The sequence below is a fragment of the Phoxinus phoxinus genome (genome assembly GCF_949152265.1).
Source record: "Phoxinus phoxinus genome assembly, chromosome: 1".
Classification (NCBI taxonomy): domain Eukaryota; kingdom Metazoa; phylum Chordata; class Actinopteri; order Cypriniformes; family Leuciscidae; genus Phoxinus; species Phoxinus phoxinus.
Window position 1 is genome coordinate 49,376,828 of NC_136876.1, and position 16,908 is coordinate 49,393,735.

At 38.3% G+C, this 16,908-nt stretch overlaps 1 protein-coding gene across 2 annotated transcripts in view; it reads left to right on the forward strand.

The window, feature by feature from the left end:
- LOC307003515 (NACHT, LRR and PYD domains-containing protein 3-like) overlaps positions 1-11,706 on the forward strand; it is a 58,863-nt gene extending 47,157 nt beyond the window's left edge. For both annotated transcript variants that reach the window (XM_079622047.1, XM_079622048.1), the window contains 2 exons: positions 10,343-10,389; positions 10,463-11,706. In XM_079622047.1, the coding sequence (XP_079478173.1) occupies positions 10,343-10,389; positions 10,463-11,028 (613 nt within the window). In that variant the 3' untranslated portion in view covers positions 11,029-11,706. The remainder of the gene's footprint in view (positions 1-10,342; positions 10,390-10,462) is intronic.
- Positions 11,707-16,908: the final 5,202 nt, after the last annotated feature.

Below are 16,908 nucleotides of genomic sequence, written 5' to 3' on the forward strand. Positions count from 1 at the left end.
CCTGCATTTAATTGTTTAGGATATTGTTAATACTAGTTATATTGTTCATATTTGTTCCTCTGGTTCAGTTTTGTCACTTTATTATATTATGTTTTTAAGGGGCTTGTTTAGTTGTTGTTTTTTGTGATATCTGGCAACCCTTCAGTCAGTGCAGCTTTTAATGAAGAGAGGGAAGACAGAAGAAGAGAAGAGAAGACTGAGTAGCAGCTGCTGTTTCTGCACTTATTTAATAATGTAGTTTAAATTATAGGCTACACACCTTATAACCGCATTATTATTTTACTGAGATGCCGCAGCTCAGCCTTTCATGTTCATCTCTCACAGCGTGAGCGCTCTTTTGCATCATCAAAAATCTCAGTCATTCTCAATATCGTTTACACTGGCACAAAAAAATCTATATTTTACTCACATCTGACACAGATCAAAATTTGTTGCACACTAAACACAAAAATCCGCACGATATAGATTTTTTCTTATCGGATCTCAGCCACTTCCAAATGTGGATTTAAATCTGATACAAATCCGATATCTGGACATCCGAGCTCTGTCTAAACACACATATCTGATTCCCCTTTGAATTTAAGCCACTACAAGGCGAGGACGACACGTTTATTCACAAAGATATATATTTTTTTATAGTTTTTTAGACTTTGAAGCTGCATTGAGACGGACATTTGAACCTTCTTTGAACATTGGGATAGATAGTTGCCATTGAAGTCCATTCTGTGTAGAAAAATCCTGGAATGTTTTTCTCAAAAACCTTAATTTATTTTCGACTGAAGAAAGAAGGACATGGATATCTTGGATGACATCGGGGTGAGTAAATGATCAGCACTTTTAAAAAAAAAAAAGTGAACTAATCCTTTAAACAAAACCTAAATTAGGTGCCGTTCGCGCCAAAATACGTGTGGAAAGCCTGCGCGGTCGTGCCGCTTTCTTCTGCTTTCCACAAGCGATTGCGCTCCCGTGGCGTCTGTCGTTGCTATGCAACCATGAACTGCGCTCTCCATGATGACGAGGAACTATCAGCAAAGGATTAATTGATTTCTAGCCCTTGCATTAGCTTTACTACTAGATATATTTATGGAGATGAGAAATAAAAACCCGCTCTGTACAGCTATGATCAGCTGTTCGGCCGAGCTTTCCATGTTGTTGTGCTGCGCTTGCGGCATTCTGAAAAGTTGAGATGTTTTCATCTCGTTGCGGCAGGCGCGCCTGGAAAAAAAATCGTGCATGTTCTAAAAAATAAATTCAATAAATATTCATACATGTACACTAACATTTACACTCACAGCTCCAATGTTAAAACCTGTAAAATACAAATCTAAAGTTGAATTTAGAGATTTGCACTCTCAAATGATGTCACAAAACGCATGTCCTCGGGAACTAACGTGACTTAACGTGTCTTAACGCATAGACAGTGATATTAAAATAAATAAATGATAACTCCGTACACCATACTAATTAAAAATAGCCTACTATGTACAGTTAAGTGTTTTCCTCCCTTAGAAACCTGGTAGAAACCCCTTAATTAGCTTGAGCCATTAACACAGTAGTATTAAAAGACCAAACTCAGAAAAACTGATGAGTCCAGAATGATGAAATAAAGCAGATTTGTGTGCAGGGTGTCACTTAAAGGTAGGGTAGGTCAGAATTGTCTAAAAAAACTTTTATTCAAATTTGTTTAAACTGTCTTATATACCAATACATAATTAAAATGCAAGTACTCTGAAATAGAGAGTATAAAAAACTGAGTGGCTCTAGTGTATTTAATCTTCAATAAACACAGCTCATTAATTCCATTCACTCCCACCTAAAAAGAGCCAATAATAGCGGCGGTAGTCATGGCGACGGAGAGTGACAAGCCAATCACTTGTTTCGTCCCGAATAGAATTAATGAGCTGTGTTTTTTGAAGATTAAATACACTACAGTCACTCAATTTTTATACTCTCTTTTTCAAAGTACTTACATTTTAATTATGTATTGGTATATAAAGACAGTTTAAGCCAATTTGAAAAAAAGTTCTTTAGACAATTCTTACCTACACAACCTTTAATTAAGGTTGCGAGAGATTGGAATAGTTAACTTCTCCCTCTGTGTTTATGACAATCTGTGAGTACAAATTTAGTTTTTGCAAATCACCAAATCTGATGCCTGTGTTTTAGTAATAATGTGTTACGAATTTTGTGTTTAAAAAAAAAAAAAAAAACTATTGGTTATTAAACCTTAAGCATTTAGTTTGTTTCTTATGGTATTGTGTTCATATTCTGTGCTCAATTAGTTTTCTGTATGCTGTATTAGTATGGTGTTTACTGAGTTCAGTCTTTTAATACCACTGTCTTCTTAATGCATTAAGCAATCGTTAAGCGTTGGATTTCTATGGGAGGAAAACGCTTAACATGTAGCTAATTATTGCGTTCATATTCTGGCCTCATCTGCTTTCTGTACATAGTAGGCTTTATTAGTATGGTGTTTGCTGAGTTTGATAATATCATTTATTTATTTTAATATCACTATCTAATGCATTTAGCCACGTTACCGTTTCAGAACATCCCAGAGGACGCGGGTTTCATGACATCATCGTGTACAAAAGAAGTCCCATTTCATTGGTTAGGCGCCAACCAATAAAACGACTCCTTTGCGACTCCTAAGTGCAACTATGTTCTACATGTTTGTGTCAGTCATTGTAATTCTATTGAATTAATAGGAAATCATCTGATTTTAATGAGAAAACTTGAACTAACGAGTCAGCATTTTTATATTTGAATACTGTACATTCTTACAATTAAAACATCCTAAACATTTCTGATTATTAGAGAAAGATTATTATTAGTAGAGAGAGAGAGAGAGAGAGATGGAGTGTGTGTGTGTGTGTGTGTGTGTGTGTGTGTGTGTGTGTGTGTGTGTGTGTGTGTGTGTGTGTGTGTGTGTGTGTGTGTGTGTGTGTGTGTGTGTGTGTGTGTGTGTGGGGGAGAGCGAGAGGGTGTGTGTGTGTGTTTGTGTGTGGAATAGAGAGAGAGAGAGATAGAGTGTGTGTGGGATAGATGGAGAGAGATAGAGAGTGTGTTTGTGTGTGTGTGGGGGATAGAAAGAGATAGAGAGTGTGTGTGTGCGAGTGAGTGAGTGAAAATAAATTCTGATTTGATTCTGATTTTATAAGAAAATCTTGAATTTATTGATATTAAATATGACTCGTAGGTGTAAACTTAAATTCAAGTTTTATTGAATTATTATTTTTCAATCTAATGTTACTGTTAATCAATTTATAATATCTAAATATTTTATAAAAGCAAAAAGCCCCTTGAAGGAGCGGAGTAAATCCCCCTTCTCTGTTCTACATCCTCTGTAAAACACGGTTTCAAGGGGATTATTGCTTTAATAAAACGGTTACTCCATAAAAATATTAATTTAAAGTTTTATTTTATTCATAATATAAACACTATATTATAAACACTATAACACATAAAATAAACACTATATAAACACTATATTATTTTATTCATAAAATAAAAACCAGCAACAAAAAATATATAACGTTATTACCACATTTATTCCTCCGCCAAGCAATGTAGTTCCAAAGAGGTTGCTAAGCAACACATGCAGCAACAAAGAATCACAAATGGCAGTTGCGCAGTAACACTAATGTAATGCGGTCACAGGTGTGTGTTTGTGTAACACTAGTGTAATGCGGTCACAGGTGTGTGTTTGTGTAACACTAGTGTAATGTTACAGGTGTGTGTTTGTGTAACACTAATGTAATGTGGTCACAGGAGTGTGTTTGTGTAACACTAGTGTAATGCGGTCATAGGTGTGTGTTTGTGTAACACTACTGTAATGTCACAGGTGTGTGTTTTTTGTAACACTAATGTAATGCGGTCACAGGTGTGTGTTTGTGTAACACTAGTGTAATGTCACAGGTGTGTGTTTGTGTAACACTAGTGTAATGCGGTCACAGGAGTGTGTTTGTGTAACACTAGTGTAATGCGGTCAAAGGTGTGTGTTTGTGTAACACTAATGTAATGCGGCCACAGGTGTGTGTTTGTGTAACACTAGTGTAATGTCACAGGTGTGTGTTTGTGTAACACTAGTGCAATGCGGTCACAGGAGTGTGTTTGTGTAACACTAATGTAATGCGGTCATAGGTGTGTGTTTGTGTAACACTAGTGTAATGTCACAGGTGTGTGTTTGTGTAACACTAATGTAATGCGGTCACAGGTGTGTGTTTGTGTAACACTAGTGTAATGTCACAGGTGTGTGTTTGTGTAACACTAGTGTAATGCGGTCACAGGTGTGTGTTTGTGTAACACTAGTGTAATGTCACAGGTGTGTGTTTGTGTAACACTAGTGTAATGCGGTCACAGGAGTGTGTTTGTGTAACACTAATGTAATGCGGTCACAGGAGTGTGTTTGTGTAACACTAATGTAATGCGGTCACAGGAGTGTGTTTGTGTAACACTAGTGTAATGCGGTCACAGGTGTGTGTTTGTGTAACACTAATGTAATGCGGTCACAGGAGTGTGTTTGTGTAACACTAATGTAATGCGGTCACAGGTGTGTGTTTGTGTAACACTAATGTAATGCGGTCACAGGTGTGTGTTTGTGTAACACTAATGTAATGCGGTCACAGGAGTGTGTTTGTGTAACACTAATGTAATGCGGTCACAGGAGTGTGTTTGTGTAACACTAATGTAATGCGGTCACAGGAGTGTGTTTGTGTAACACTAATGTAATGCGGTCACAGGAGTGTGTTTGTGTAACACTAATGTAATGCGGTCACAGGAGTGTGTTTGTGTAACACTAATGTAATGCGGTCACAGGTGTGTGTTTGTGTAACACTAGTGTAATGTCACAGGTGTGTGTTTGTGTAACACTAGTGTAATGCGGTCACAGGAGTGTGTTTGTGTAACACTAATGTAATGCGGTCACAGGAGTGTGTTTGTGTAACACTAATGTAATGCGGTCACAGGTGTGTGTTTGTGTAACACTAATGTAATGCGGTCGCAGGTGTGTGTTTGTGTAACACTAATGTAGTGCGGTCACAGGTGTGTGTTTGTGTAACACTAGTGTAATGTGGTCACATGTGTGTGTTTGTGTAACACTAATGTAATGCGGTCACAGGTAATGTAATGCGGTCACAGGTGTGTGTTTGTGTAACACTAGTGTAATGCGGTCACAGGTGTGTGTTTGTGTAACACTAGTGTAATGTCACAGGTGTGTGTTTGTGTAACACTAATGTAGTGCGGTCACAGGTGTGTGTTTGTGTAACACTAATGTAATGCGGTCGCAGGTGTGTGTTTGTGTAACACTAATGTAGTGCGGTCACAGGTAATGTAATGCGGTCACAGGTGTGTGTTTGTGTAACACTAGTGTAATGTCACAGGTGTGTGTTTGTGTAACACTAATGTAGTGCGGTCGCAGGTGTGTGTTTGTGTAACACTAATGTAATGCGGTCGCAGGTGTGTGTTTGTGTAACACTAATGTAGTGCGGTCACAGGTGTGTGTTTGTGTAACACTAGTGTAAAGTGGTCACAGGTGTGTGTTTGTGTAACACTAATGTAATGCGGTCACAGGTAATGTAATGCGGTCACAGGTGTGTGTTTGTGTAACACTAGTGTAATGCGGTCACAGGTGTGTGTTTGTGTAACACTAATGTAATGCGGTCGCAGGTGTGTGTTTGTGTAACACTAATGTAATGCGGTCACAGGTGTGTGTTTGTGTAACACTAATGTAATGCGGTCGCAGGTGTGTGTTTGTGTAACACTAATGTAATGCGGTCACAGGTAATGTAATGCGGTCACAGGTGTGTGTTTGTGTAACACTAGTGTAATGCGGTCACAGGTGTGTGTTTGTGTAACACTAATGTAATGCGGTCACAGGTAATGTAATGCGGTCACAGGTGTGTGTTTGTGTAACACTAGTGTAATGCGGTCACAGGTGTGTGTTTGTGTAACACTAGTGTAATGTCACAGGTGTGTGTTTGTGTAACACTAATGTAGTGCGGTCGCAGGTGTGTGTTTGTGTAACACTAATGTAATGCGGTCGCAGGTGTGTGTTTGTGTAACACTAATGTAGTGCGGTCGCAGGTGTGTGTTTGTGTAACACTAATGTAATGCGGTCGCAGGTGTGTGTTTGTGTAACACTAATGTAGTGCGGTCACAGGTGTGTGTTTGTGTAACACTAGTGTAATGTGGTCACAGGTGTGTGTTTGTGTAACACTAATGTAATGCGGTCGCAGGTGTGTGTTTGTGTAACACTAATGTAATGTGGTCACAGGTGTGTGCTTGTGTAACACTAATGTAATGCGGTCGCAGATGTGTGTTTGTGTAACACTAATGTAATGCGGTCACAGGTGTGTGTTTGTGTAACACTAGTGTAATGCGGTCACAGGTGTGTGTTTGTGTAACACTAGTGTAATGCGGTCACAGGTGTGTGTTTGTGTAACACTAATGTAATGCGGTCACAGGTGTGTGTTTGTGTAACACTAGTGTAATGCGGTCACAGGTGTGTGTTTGTGTAACACTAGTGTAATGCGGTCACAGGTGTGTGTGTGTGTTTGTGTAACACTAATGTAATGCGGTCACAGGTGTGTGTTTGTGTAACACTAATGTAATGCGGTCACAGGTGTGTGTTTGTGTAACACTAGTGTAATGCGGTCACAGGTGTGTGTTTGTGTAACACTAATGTAATGCGGTCACAGGTGTGTGTTTGTGTAACACTAGTGTAATGCGGTCACAGGTGTGTGTTTGTGTAACACTAGTGTAATGCGGTCACAGGTGTGTGTGTGTGTTTGTGTAACACTAATGTAATGCGGTCACAGATGTGTGTTTGTGTAACACTAATGTAATGTGGTCACAGGTGTGTGTTTGTGTAACACTAGTGTAATGCGGTCACAGGTGTGTGTTTGTGTAACACTAGTGTAATGCGGTCACAGGTGTGTGTGTGTGTGTTTGTGTAACACTAATGTAATGCGGTTACAGGTGTGTGTGTGTGTGTGTGTGTGTGTGTGTGTGTGTGTGTGTGTGTGTGTGTGTGTTTGTGTAACACTAATGTAATACGGTCACAGGTGTGTGTGTTTGTGTAACAATAATGTAATGCAGTCACAGGTGTGTGTGTGTGTTTGTGTAACACTAATGTAATGCGGTCACAGGTGTGTGTGTGTGTGTTTGTGTAACACTAATGTAATGCGGTCACAGGTGTGTGTGTTTGTGTAACATGTAATGCAGTCACAGGTGTGTGTGTTTGTGTAACACTAATGTAATGCGGTCACAGGTGTGTGTGTGTGTGTGTTACACTGATGTAATACGGTCGCAGGTGTGTGTTTGTGTAACATGATGTAATGAGAGAAAGAGATAGAGAGAGAGAGGAGAATAAGAGAGAAAGAAAAAAAAGATGAGAGAAGTAAAGGAGAAGAGAGAAGAAGAGAAGAGGAGAGAAGAAACGAGAAGAGAGAAGAGAAGATAGAAAAATAAGAAAAAAGAGAAGAGAGAGAGAGAATAAGAAGAGAAGAAAAGAAAAGAGAAGAGAAAGAAGAGAAGGGGAAGAGAGAAGAGTGAGAAGGAGAAGAGAAAGAGAAGAGAGGAGAAGAGAAGAGAAAGAGAAGAAGAGAAAGAGAAGAAGAGAAAGAGAAGAAGAGAAAGAGAAGAGAGAGAGGAGAAGAGAGAGAGAAGAAGAGAAAGAGAAGAAGAGAAAGAGAAGAGAGAGAGGAGAAGAGAGAGAGGAGAAGAGAGAGAGGAGAAGAGAGAGAGGCAGCCTCCGGACACGGACACCCTCAGCCACACAATCCGGCCCAACCAAATAATAAAAGCACAACAGGAGAATTACCTGAACTATTGGACTGAAACAACAAAAAAACAAAGTAAACTTGAATGCTATTTGGCCCTAAATAGAGACTACACACCCGCAGAATACCTGAGTACAGTGAAAGACTGTAAACTCAGAAGAATGATGACGAGGTACAGACTGAGCAATCACACACTGAGTGTAGAGACGGGCAGATACAGACAGCACTGTGTGTGTGTGTGTGATACAGACAGCACTGGCTGCCCAGAGAGAGCCGCATCTGCCCGCACTGTGACCAGGGAGAAGTGGAGACCGAGCAACACTTCCTCACCAGCTGTCCCAACTATGAGGACATTAGAGGGACTTTTTACAAAAAATTTGAAATACTTTACCCTAACTTCATCAAACTAAACAAAAAAACACAATTTCAACATCTATTAGGAGAAAAAAGAGACTGTGTCATACTAGCGGCAAGATACATTGATGCTTGTCACAAAAAGAGAGAGTTGACGACCAATCAGTGATGCGCTCACACACACACACACACACACACACACACACACACACACACACACACACACTGAATTCTAACTTTTCACAGATTTCTGAAATGTTCATAGTGTTCTACCATTTATTTATTTTACATTTATTTAAAATTAATTATTTTCTGTACTAAATCATTTTCTATGTTGTATTGATGCTTTGGCAATACAAAATGTATTTTTGTCATGCCAATAAAGCTTTCTGAATTGAATTGAATTGAGAGGAGAAGAGAGGAGAAGAGAGAAGAGAGGGGAGAAGAGAAGAGGAAGAGAAAGAGAAGAGAAGAGAAGGAGAGGAGAGAAGAAGAGGAGAAGAGAAAGAGAAGAGAAGAAAAGAGAGAAGAGAAGGAGAAGAGAGAGGAGAAGAGAGAGAAGAGAGAGAAGAGAGGAGAAGAGAGAAGAAGAAGAGAAGAGAAGGAGAAGAGAAAGAGGAGAAGAAGAGAGAAGAAGAGGAGAAGAGAAAGAGAAGAAAAGAGAAGAGAGAGAAGAGAAGAGGAGAAGAGAGAGAAGAGAGAGAAGAGAGGAGAAGAGAAGAGAGAGAAGAAGAGGAGAAGAGAAAGAGAGAGAGGAGAAGAGAGAAAAGAGAGAAGAGAGGAGAAGAGAAGAGAGAGAAGAAGAGTAGAAGAGAAGAGAAAGAGGAGAAGAAGAGAGAAGAGGAGAAGAGAAAGAGAAGAGAAGAAAGGAGAAGAGAAGAGAAAGAGGAGAAGAAGAGAAAGAGAAGAGAAGAAAAGAAAAGAGAAGAGAGAGAAGAGAAGAGAAGGAGAAGAGAGAGAAGAGAGAAGAGAGAGAAGAAGAGGAGAAGAGAAAGAGAAGAGAGAGAGGAGAAGAGAGAAGAGAGAGAGGAGAAGAGAAGAGAGAGAAGAAGAGGAGAAGAGAAGAGAAAGGGGAGAAGAAGAGAGAAGAGGAGAAGAGAAAGATAAGAGAAGAAAGGAGAAGAGAAGAGAAAGAGAAGAAAAGAAAAGAGAAGAGAGAGAAGAGAAGAGAAGAGAAGGAGAATAGAGAGAATAGAGAGAAGAGAGAGAAGAAGAGAGAGAAGAAGAGAGAGAAGAAGAGAGAAGTGAAGAAGAGAAAGAATAAGAGAGGAGAAGAGAGAAGAAGAGGAGAATAGAGAGAAGAGAGAGAAGAAGAGAGGAGAATAGAGAAGAAGAGAGGAGAATAGAGAGAAGAGAGAGAAGAGAGAGAAGAAGAGAGAGGAGAAGAGAGGAGAAGAAGAGAGAAGAGAGAAGAAGAGAAGAGAGAAGAAGAGGAGAATAGAGAGAAGAGAAGAGAGAAGAAGAGGAGAATAGAGAGAAGAGAGAGAAGAAGAGAGGAGAATAGAGAAGAAGAGAGGAGAATAGAGAGAAGAGAGAAGAAGAGAGAGGAGAAGAGAGAGAAGAAGAGAGGAGAAGAGAGGAGAAGAGAGAGAAGAGAAGAAGAGAAGAGAGAATAGGGAGAAGAGAGAGAAGAGAGAGAAGAGAAGAGAGAGAAGAGAAGAGAGAATAGGGAGAAGAGAGAGAAGAGAAGAAGAAGAGAGGAGAATAGAGAGAAGAGAAGAGAAGAAGAGCAGCTGCTGTTATGTAATAATGTAGTGTAAATGATTCACACTTATAAGCGCATCATTATTCTCCTGAAGTCCAGTGGAGACTGAGACGCCGGCGCTAGAACACAATATTCTGTTTCTCAATATTTACTGATTTAGTCTCAGATACAGGACATGATCATTCACTTTACAAGCAGCTGCTGTTCGTTACCATGGCAACCGCAGGTGTTGTTCGCTACCATGGCAACCGCAGGTGGTGTTCGTTACCATGGCAACCACAGGTGTTGTTCACTACCATGGCAACCGCTTGAGCTTATAATAATTATACATTATTTAAAGTTATTCTTTATTGGTCAAAATATTGATATACTGAAGGAAGTCATTTGTCCCTCGATGCAAGCCAATGTCAACTGTGTGTGTGTGTGTGTGTGTGTGTGTGTGTGTGTGTGTGTGCGTGCGTGTGTGTGTGTGTGTGTGTGTGTGTGTGTGTGTTTTTTCTAGTGTGGATCACGGAGGAGAGTTCATGATGACATCAAGACTACACAGATGTAAGTCCTCAAACACAGTTGAAGTGTGTGTTGTTGTAAATGTTGCTGTTGTAATGTGTGTTCTTGTGTTCAGATGCCGTTGATCTCACACTGGATCCAAACACAACAAACACTCGTCTCGTTCTGTCTGAGGAGAACAGAAAGGTGACGTGTGTGTCAGAGAGTCAGTCGTATCCTGATCATCCAGAGAGATTTGAGTGTCGTCATCAGGTTCTGTGTGGAGAGAGTCTGACTGGACGCTGTTACTGGGAGTGTGAATGCAGTGGAGATCGTGTTGAGATCTCAGTGTCATATAAAGGAATCCAGAGGAAAGGAGAGAGTGGACTGAGTCGTGACTGTATGTTTGGATGTAATAAGAAGTCCTGGAGTCTGTTCTGCTCTGATCACACACTCTTTGTCCGTCACAATAATATCTCCACTGCTGTTTCTGCTGCTCCAGGATCCTGTAAGAGAGCAGGAGTGTTTGTGGACGTGTCGGCCGGCACTCTGTCCTTCTACAGCGTCTCTGACACACACACACTCACACACTTACACACATTCACACACACATTCACTGAACCCCTCTGTGCTGGATTTACAGTTTATAATAACTCTTCAGTGTCTCTGTGTCACATTAAACAACACACACACACTGACTGACACACACACACACACACTGACTGACACACACACACACACTGACAAACACAGACTAACACGTGCAATAAAAACACCAAGTGTTGTCATTAAACCACATGTTGTCATTAAACAACACACACACACACACACACACACACACACACACACACTCACACACTCACACTAAACTGACATTTTTCCAGTTGTTTGACTGATTGTGTGTTACTGCATTATCACCGTTATTGATAACTTTATTACACACACACACACACACACACACACTATTTGTGCACAATGTGTTATTAAATCCTTCAGATGATCTGATTAAAACACTGCTGATCTCGAAGGATTATTATAATCAATAATGAGAAATGAATAACACATGATGTGTATAATCATAGAGATAACTGTAGATGAACATGAATCTTCTGTCACCTCCAGTATTTCACTGTTAATTCACATGTTTTATTACAGTTTAATCATGTTATTGTAGTTTATGGTCAATAATCGCTTGTTCTGTGTCCGTCTGAACATGTTTCTTCAGTTGTTGATCTTTGACTGTTATTTTCATTTATGATAAACGTTTGTCACCCTGAGTTTCACTGTTTTTACACGTTTGCTTCTTAATGTCCAGTTTTGACTGAATCACTTTATGAATCTTGTTCTTACTATAGGCTTCGGGTTAATGTACAGTTATTACTATAGTAAATACATGCAGCAATGTATAAAGTTACCACAAAAAACTGTAAAAAAAAAAACATGAATCAAGTTTTTAGAAATGTACGCCGTATTAATGTTTGTTTCATATGGTTTTAAAAAAGTTTAAAAACTGACGTAAAAATAAATATTTAAATTTAAATATAGGATTAGGGTTCAATCCCATAGACTTTGCATTGCGACCAACTTTGACCACTCGTAGCTCAGAGCGAGGATTTCGCAGAAGCGTGTGGGTCTCCAGATCTGAAGAGGCTGACAGGCTCTGTAAGAACATGCCTCACAATGGGGTAAAAGTTGCACCCCTGGGGGGCAGGAGCTGCCCAAAGTTGCCCCATAGACACACTATGGTGTCGGACGGCCCATGAAACGCATGTGTTTCTCCTACTATGGTAAATTGCATAGGGATTTTGTATTGAACATAACTCTGGATCACGACCAATCAGTCTTTCCGGATCATTGTGAAGCTATCAAGCCACGCCCTAGCAACCATTTAGAGCATCATAGCAACAAGTTCCATTTACTTCCATTGAAAGAGATCAAAGGGACATCTCCGGACTGAATTGTCATAGAAACATGAGTGTGGTCTCGTCTGACTCTGGGCATCAAACAGCCAATCATGAATTAGCTCAACACTTCCTAGCCCCTCCCTAGCAACCATTGTCGAGCACCTTGGCAACCAAAATCCATAGAGGGATATCTTCCATTCTGAATGTCACCGAGTCGTGGGAGTTGGTTTATATCATTCATACTGACAAAGAAACCTTTGGAGTTTCATCATTGGCGGCTGCTAAGCCACTCGCAGCAACCAAATAGAGTACCCTAGCAACCGTTTTGCAAGAACTATGCATCAGAACATCGTATAGAGATGGTGGTTGGCTCTTTTGACTCATGTTAGCAAAAAGCACTTCCAACATGCTACACATGCTACCTGTGAATAGCTACATGCTAACTGCAATTAGCTTAACAAAACAACTTAAAATGTGCTAACATCATATTAGCAACATGCTAATAATACTATAATTGCTAATAACATGCTAGCATCATGCTAATAATGTTAGCTTCTTGTTAAAAACATATTAGCAACATGCTAAGCATGTTAGCATCGTGCTAGCAAAATGTTAATCATGTTAGCAACACACTAATCATGCTAGCATCATGCTAGCAACATGTTAATCATATTAGCAATAAGTTAATCATGCTGGAACATGCTAATCATGTTAACGCCATGCTAAGCATGCTATCATGATTCTAGCAACATGCTAATCATAGTCAATTATGCTGTAATGTGGTAAATCATGCCAGAAACATGGTATATCATGGTATCACAACATTGTTAATTGTGTTAGCATGTGCCAGGGCCGAGTTTTGCCACTGCAAGCATCAATTACATTTTCAGGAAATGTACATTCTAGTTTAGAGTTATTATTACAGTAAATACAAGTAACATGTAACAATGACACAGTACAATAAAGTACCAAAAAACCTGTAAAAAATACATTAATCAGGTTTTTAGAAATGTATGCAGTATTTGTGTTTGTTTCATATGTTTTTAAAAAACCTTTATACTTTTTTCTTCAAGTTTCTACAAGCTCTCTCTCTCTCTCTCTCTTGGCCCGAATGTGTCCTCAACACCGGGGATTTTTCTGTGTAGTCTTAGAAGTTAGACATAACTTTATTTTGAAATCAGTTACATAAAAACATAGATTAGGCTAGTTTGACACTGGAAAGTAAGACTGAATGCCTCTGGACTTCCAATTGATTGTTGTGGCAAAAATTCATCAAACAAACATCACTGCGTAAGGGAGACTCAGAGTCAAATTATAAAAATTAGAAGTATTTATTCTTGCAAGAATAGGAGCAGTCTAATACACAGTTGTTACCCTGTGCAGAAGAGTGACACACCCCCAGAGAGACTGAACCAGCTTTTATCTCCGTTCCAAGGCCTTCTTCCGCCAGAGCCATCCTACCAGTAGTTTTCCATAGACTAAGCCCTCCTTCACCAAATGGCCTTCTGACATCTAGGTCAGAGGTCCTTGTTTGTCTGTTCTCTGGAGTGTCTCTCCCTTCTGCCTTCCCAGGTACATAAAAAGAATCTTCTCTCACTACAAGTGAGAGTCACACATGTGACATTCTTTGAATCATCTATATTTTACTAAAGATCAATGAATATCATAAAATAGCCACTACAACTCCTCACTTTTTATAATTATTAATCAAACATAATAATAATAATAACAATAATAATAAATGCAAGTTCAAGTCATTACATCACATCATAAAAGATCACTCTCCTTCACTGTAAAACCTAACAGTAATATGTACTAAATCAAATTGAGTTCACTGCACTCAAATATTATTGAAACTTGAATGACTGAAATTGAACTCAAACTGAATGAGTTATAGAACATTTCTATATCCCAGAATGATAATTGAATAATAATTGTATAGTTAAGTGATGATTGAGGATTAGTGATAAACACCTGCTGTTAACAAGCCGAATCACTGAAGGAAAGAGAAACACAAGAACTACAACTGACTTCCAGCCACATCCTTAGATGAAATCAACTGAAGATAAAAGAGGAGGATTACACCAGTACACAAACAGCATTACCAGCTTCACTTATTATTAACCAGTTTGAATTATTATTATTATACAGTTATTATTATAATTAACAGAGGTTTAGATGTTGATGATTTGTTTCGTTTAAGGTCACCATGATGGAGATCAGCGTTTGCTTTAGTTGGGCTCTTGACCCTTGACTTTTTCCACATAAGGTTTTCTTTGGCTGCTATATTGTGTGTTTATATAACACATTTATAATGGTACAAAAGTCATGGAAAATTGTTGATTGTGTATAAATGGTTGAGGACTGATGATGACAATAGATCATTTTGTGACTTGATTCACTGATCTTATTCAGAGTCTAATCCCTGATAAAAAGGGCAACATATTAATCATTTTTTTTTCAAAACTGTGTTTCAACAGCATAAGCGCCAGCAATTCTATGTTCATCAGACAATATGAATAATATTACAAAATGAATGTGCACAAAAAGTTTCACAAAAAATGTATTGTATTTCAAAGACTCACACAGACATCAAGATTCAGCATATGAACCTCAACAATGGTGACCATTAAAAACTATTCATGTTGCAATGCATGCTGGGTACTAGCATAATATAAAATGTATCCATTGCTCCCAGCACACATTGCGGCATGAATATTTTTTTATTGGTCACCGTTGTTGAGATTCATATGCTCATTCTTGATGTCTGTGTAAGTCAGTATGAAACCATAGAGGTTTTAAAAATCATATTGTCACTTCAATGGACCTTACAGTAAAATCAGAGTTCTGTTATAACAAACAATACAAGTAACATATCACCTGTTTACACAGAGATTAGGCTCGGGAAAAGATCAGAAAATCAAGTCATTAAATGTTGATTTGCATCATCTAAACGCAATAACATGTTTTTTATTTTCTTTTGGCTTATGTGCCATAACAAATGTGTTATATAAACACTCAGTTACAGCAGCCAGAAGAAAATCTGGTGTTATAAAGTCAAGGGTCAAGAGCCCAACTAAAGCAAACACTGACCACTATCATGGTGTCTTTAAATGAAACTCAATAAATCATCATCATCTAAACCTCTGTTCATTCTCAATAACAACTTCTGTAGATGCATGACAAAAGTAAAACTGGTTAGTAATTAGTGAAGCTGCTAATGTTGTTTGTGTAGTGGTTTGACAGGTGACCTCAGCGTTACGTTGGACAGACTGAACATGAATTTCCAGACTGAAAAGCCACGTAAAGTGTCTCTTTGCCCACAGATTTAATTGGATAATCATGGGTCATAATCCTCTTCTGCTGAGAACTTGAGAGATTTAAACATATTTGATCTTAAGTTGATTTCATCTAAGGCTGTGGTTGGAAGTCAGTTGTAGTTATTGTGTTTCTTTTTCCTTCAGTGATTCTGCTTGTTAACAGCAGGTGTTCATAATTAATGCTCACTAATCGCTTAATTCATCAATTAATTAATCACTTAATTTCTTGACTGCAATGTATACTTTTATTTAACTCAACTGAGATAAGTTCAGAGTACTCATAACTATTGTTTTTTATAAACTTAATTAAATTGAGGTAATAAGTTTCCTCAAATGTAATGAGTTAGCTTAACTCATTGGATTTGAGTTTGTATATGATATTGCGAGCTAGCAGGAACTGCAAGTGCTCTGAGTTCATTTAAAGTTAGTCTTTTCAATTTTTTTACTCAATATAGTGAGGTTTCAGCTATATAAAGTATTTAAATGCAGTGTAAAGTTTAATTGCGTATTAAAAAATATCATTGTTTAGTGGACTCGATTAAAATAAGTTCAGAGTACTCATAACTATTGTTTTTTGTTAACTTAATTAAATTGAGGTAATAAGTTTCCTCAAATTAAATGAGTTAGCTTAACTTGTTGGGTTTTACAGTGTTGAACCTGTGAAGAAAAAGTTTAGAATGAAGAAGCATAAGGCTGTTTTTGTTGGGGAAGGCCCCATCATTTTGCAAGCAAGTAAACATGTTTACTAGGCCGGGCTAAACTGGGAAACGCTGTTCCCGAGCTCCTGCAAAGCAGACCCTCAGTCACACTAGTAAGGAATAAATAGTTATAACACAGTAGTAAAACAAACAGATAAAATGCAAATGGTAAAAGCATAAAAAAATAAAATAAAAATAAAAAATAAAAAAAATCCCTCAGTTTCAAAACCCTGTCCTTGTACGCCATCTCGTAACACGGATGACTGCTGCTTTTAACCCTCTTTACATATCAATCGTTCTCAAAAAGAAAAAGAAAACATCAACACATTTAACTGTAATCTATACTTTGAATTACTACTCTAATCATCTGCATAATTTTGTTCATCCCCATCATCATTCGGATAGACTGTCATTTTCCCATGAATAACAAAATTATCAGAATAACACATAAAATCATAACTCCTACACATTCAACATTTTCCCCATATCCATTTCCCTAACCATATTTTGTTCTTTTACTTTTAATTCAATCAGGCAGTGGTTCTACTTAATCAGCTTCAAAAATAATCCTTATAATTTACATTAATTAATAGATCTTCTCTTCCTGAAAACATTTGCCTTAAATATTTTCTAATGAATCAGTAACCAATCAAATCATTT